This window comes from Alosa pseudoharengus, unplaced genomic scaffold, assembly GCF_046254945.1.
Source record: "Alosa pseudoharengus isolate Yale_2024_CS ecotype anadromous, Long Island Sound unplaced genomic scaffold, YU_APseudo_1.1 YU_APseudo_1.1_scf_22, whole genome shotgun sequence".
Classification (NCBI taxonomy): domain Eukaryota; kingdom Metazoa; phylum Chordata; class Actinopteri; order Clupeiformes; family Clupeidae; genus Alosa; species Alosa pseudoharengus.
Window position 1 is genome coordinate 5475536 of NW_027468680.1, and position 5000 is coordinate 5480535.

The following is a 5000-nucleotide window of genomic DNA, read 5'->3' on the forward strand; positions in this document are numbered from 1 at the left end:
ACAAAGCGTATGCAAACTATAAACTGGTGAGCAGCAAACCTGCTGTGTACCCCAGAAGGCACGTGTGTGTGTGTGTGTGTGTGTGTGTGTGTATGTGTGTGTGTGTGTGTGTGTGTGTGTGTGTGTGTGTGTGTGTGTGTGTGTAAGAGAGCAGAGGGGTGTAGGGCCCAAACGCAGAAGCCTAACAAGAAGCTCACTCTGCACACATGCACCTGTGCGGCCCTGGAACACAGCATGTGATTAGTTTTGCTTTCCCCCTCGGGGTACACCACCAACCACTCAGCACAAACCATTGATAAATATTGAGCAGCCTGGAAATTTAATTACAGCCCACATAAACATATTCACAGTAGAAGATCACAAATCACATCAGGTGAAATCAAAAGCCTTGATCATAATAATAATACATTTAACATTCGCATGAATGCCATTTCATGATGATCGTCATGATCTTGCTTCATTTGCTATCGCTTTACCTCAGAGAGCACAATACTGAAGCAGCATTGCATAAACTAAGCCGGCGAGGAAGACTGAGGTGTCTGTTGGTGGTGTTTTGTTTGCGGGTCGCAGCTGAAGCCTGAGCTCTGCTTTCGAGATGGGGATTAATCGCGACTTTCTGAGGCGAGTGCCGCCCTCTCTCTCTCTCCTGCCCGCTCAATGGACGGATTGCTGGACGGTTTAGCGGAATCGGCAGGAGGATTCTCATTAAGGCGCAGGCGAAACGTTAGGTCAACAAGCCGACAGGACATGTTTGCTCTCCAGTCTTAATTTGTGCAAACAAGATCTGTAAACAAGCTGCCTGTCACAGCAAATGTTTTAATTGTAAAGCTATGATTCCAAACGTTGCAAGGAAAGGGGAGTTTGTATATATGTATATATCTATAAATAATTTGTGTTTGTTTATTTATCTTTTCACTTACTTACTTACTTGTCTATCTGTTTGTCTAAATGGGATTGCATCTTTTCTTTCTCACCCTTAATGAAGAGCGAGAGTGTATCAAGGCGGTGGGGATAGTGAGATGCTCTGCTTGCAGAGAAAGCAGCTCCTCGGTGGCCTACCTAATGACTATTTCTCCAGAGTAGACCCAGGACTAAACTTAAAGCAACACCAAAGAGTTTTTTGTACCTTAAAATAATGTTTCCAAAATCGTTTCAGTGGTTCATCAACTCGTAACAGGGTGAACGGCACTTTCTGCATTCGCTTAGCGGCCCTTTAACGGCTATAACCGCACTATGTAAGTTTGCCGGATCGGGTAGCAGATCTGTAGTTCGATGGAATGAGACATGAGAAACGACAAATTTGACTTGCATCTGATGTCGCAATACATCGTACTTTCATAAAATCATGCAACATATTCTACGTTGTCTATGGACATTGTTATTTGCAAAGCCGGTGCTGGATAAACAAATAGTGCGTGCGACAGAGGAAAAGTTATTTGGTGTTGCTTTAAAGCCGCGTTCAGATAGGAAGAGACAAGCAGTGATATATAGAGACAAGAGACCCTAAAATATAATTATAGTATATATACTTTTTTGATCCCGTGAGGGAAATTTGGTCTCTGCATTTAACCCAATCGGTGAATTAGTGAAACACAAACAGTACACAGTGAACACACAGTGAGGTGAAGCACACACTAATCCCGGCGCAGTGAGCTGCTACAACGGCGGCGCTCGGGGAGCAGTGAGGGGTTAGGTGCCTTGCTCAAGGGCACTTCAGCTGCGGCCCACTGGTCGGGGCTCAAACCGGCAACCCTCCGGTTACAAGTCCAGAGTGCTAACCAGTGGGCCACGGCTGATATTAGTGGAATTAAGCAACTTGCTGCAATTACAGGAAAAAGTTGTGAAATGCTGTGTGACAAAGTTAAATTAATTGCAGCTTTTGAGGCGACAAGCAATGGGGGACATGTGAATTGTTTATTGTTTTGTGTCTGAGTACAGATTTAGAGGCAGTCCCTCACAATCCTATGCTCTGATGGCTCTGAAGAAGAAGCGTATAGTTGTCTTTTCTACAGATATTTGTGAAAACATCAACAAAAACAACAACAGGCAACAGTTAACAAAACAGTCTGAAAATATTCTCTTAAATATTTATATACTGAAAAAGTCATGGATATTAAAACCAGAAGAGATACATGATCATGACTTATAATCACATAAGCACAATCACTTTCCAACACCTTTCTCAACATTTTTGCTACATTTAAGATAGCACCTGCAATTTTTGTAAATGTGTTAAAGAAGGCATAATTTCCTCTATGTGATAATGGGATCATGGGACTAGAAGTGTTTCAGAGTCAAATGCCATGGAGGACATCAGATGATGAAGATGAGCTCACTGCCACTCCCTTAGCTCCTTGTATCGCTGATGTGTAGAGTGTACTCACAGCCCGACAATGTCACACTGATACAGACACGATCGATGGCTGTGACACTGCTCTCTCATACAGGGTTTCATCACAGGCAGTAAAAATGATACCTTGTGAATTTACACTTAAAACTGAGGAGTGGCCATATATCTTAAGTTCACAGGAGTGATCTGCAGCTGTGTTTTTTTTTTTTTTTTTTAGCGACAAACTTGAAAGGTGTCAGTGTAGATTAGACGACACAAAGGTCGTTTAAATCACAAATGGATGTGTTTCATTTCACCTGATACTCAGAGCTCCAGGATCCACACCTCTCCAGACTCTTCCTCAGATACACTTTTGGCTGTAATCACTTCACTGAAACGTCAATATCTAATTAAGATTCCATTATGCCGTGCCCAAATCAGATTGATTCTCCCCATTGTGGAGGTGGCAGAAACACTGTGACATGTGTTGAGAGAGGCTTGAGGCCTCATATATATACCTCGCTGAAGATAGCCTTATCGTAAAGGTGGCTTTGTTTTGGTCCATGTATACATTTAAAGCCTTACAAGTGCAACCCTGTAATGCCAAACTTTTAAACAGATAAAAAATACATAGAAAGATACATACATAGATACATAGATAGACAGAGATATTTTATCATGTGCAAATTTATTATACTTTATCATATAACTTCATTTATATAATGATGTCAGTAGAAGACTTGAAATCAATATTTTTCTCTAATGAGGTGTGGTATCGCATATATTTCGCTCCAAACCTCATCAATTGTGTCTTTGATAGGATGTCATAACTGTCTGAAACTGGAACTGTCTGAAAAAACTCCTTTCAATGTCGCATTCCAACATAAAGGTCAGCTGTCCCTCTGGCAACCATAACTGTGTCCTCATTAACATTTTTAAAGACATTAAACCCCCAAAATGGCACTGGAACCTCTTCGGCTGAAACCATTAGATAGCATCCATAATGGTATCAAGTTGTCTTATGTCATAGGTTAACTCTAGTTCAGAAGGGACGCATATAAAAAAGCGACACTTTAAAAAGCGTTGTGTGAATGAAAGGGAACAGCGAGGGGGAGGGAATCCAATGGGTGTCAGCAGTTGGCTCCTCCAGCAGTGAGAGGGGGTAATATTTCTCAGGAGTCGCGTTCCAAATCCAATTATGTGGCGGGAGAGGAGTGCGGAAAAGCCGCGCTGGGTGTCGAGGACTGATACATTTCACTAGGTACCCATGAGTCACGGCGGCCAAGGGGTGTGCAGACGCCGCTAACCTTAGGAGACACCGGCTGCCATTTACTTCAGCGGGGCTTAAGAAATCTGTGCCATAACACTGTGCTCGTGTCACCATAGGCAGAGTGCATCCAATTTGTTTGCCTCGGTAGTGCTGAAAGGGCCAAAGTGAGGTCTAGTTTTAAAGTAGTTATTTGTGCCACTTTTTTTTTTTTGCTCAAAAGTGTCGGGCGAGAGAGAGAGAGAGAGAGAGAGAGAGAGAGAGAGAGAAGCCTTGCTCTGTAAAGACTGTGAAGAATAACAGAGTGATGGGCTGTGGTTTTAATATATGCCAGAAAAGCACCTTTCAGGATGTGTATTGACACCAAAACAGCTGAAATGGGAAAGCCTTCATCCCCTGCCTCATATCCAGTCCTCAGTGAAACCTCCTTATGCGGCACTTACATTCAACAGCTTTTTGATCATCTCAAGCATTCCACTTGACAGCCCCCTCTAAAATGGATCTATAAGACATCAGGGCAATAACCAGCACTAGATGGATCAAAAGTCCAGATCACAGAGCTGTAATTATTGCACTGCACCTCAGTAATAAGAGTGTAGTGTCATCTTAATGACATGATAATAACTCATAGGAATTCAACAGACAAATTCTATCGATATACAGATACAGAGCTAAACCACCTTATCACACAGTTGAGTAAAGTCATCCTTGTTCAGCCTGGCTTCTCGTTAAACAAATGAGCCTGTTACTCTTTGAAGATAAATAATCATTGTAGACATTGATATTAATTTCATGTAATCATGCGTGCACAAAATAACTTTAGGTTAACCATGTATAATATTCCAACCTCTCTTGTTTTGTTATTGAGAGATATGTCCATTTGGGTGTGTTAAGAGCTGGCCTACACCAACAAGCTCTTTGGCTGAGAGTGTTCACTATTTTACTGATTTAATATACATTTGCATTACAATGTTAGATTGCCTGGACTTTGCCAGAGGCATAGTGAGAGACACCAGATGACTGTTTGAGTATGTCACATGGCATAAACACATCACTGACAAGAAAATAAGCACTGTGAAGAAGGACATTCCAATATCTGCTGCAATTACATGATAACTAAATCCCAACATACAGTATATCAAACTCATTTGCATTATAATGAATTCGTCCATCAGATTGTTCAGAATGGATTTGCAATTTACCATTATCGCCAACCCACAAACCGCTGTGCGTGAGATACATAAAAATCCTATAGCCGGATAGTTTAATCATGCGGCCCGTCCATTAATGGACAGCGATGGAACTTATATTTGTGTCCGTCCATCAGCCGCTCGAGTCAGTTTAAATGGCTTTGGTCCAGAGCGAAGGGGAAACGTTAGCTAACCTTGACGCATAGCTAATTTA

General features: G+C 41.9%; 1 protein-coding gene across 14 annotated transcripts in view; it reads left to right on the forward strand.

The window, feature by feature from the left end:
- The window catches only part of LOC143139664 (neurexin-3a), a 236513-nt gene that overhangs the window by 215409 nt on the left and 16104 nt on the right, over window positions 1-5000 (forward strand). For 4 of the 14 annotated variants that reach the window (XM_076300315.1, XM_076300317.1, XM_076300329.1 and 1 more), the window contains one exon: window positions 3931-3948. The exons of 8 other annotated variants lie outside the window; for them this stretch is intronic. In XM_076300315.1, the coding sequence (XP_076156430.1) occupies window positions 3931-3948 (18 nt within the window). Of the gene's footprint in view, window positions 1-1390; window positions 1394-3930; window positions 3949-5000 lie in introns of all 14 variants that reach the window. 2 more of the 14 variants (XM_076300319.1, XM_076300323.1) reach the window with 1 other exon arrangement.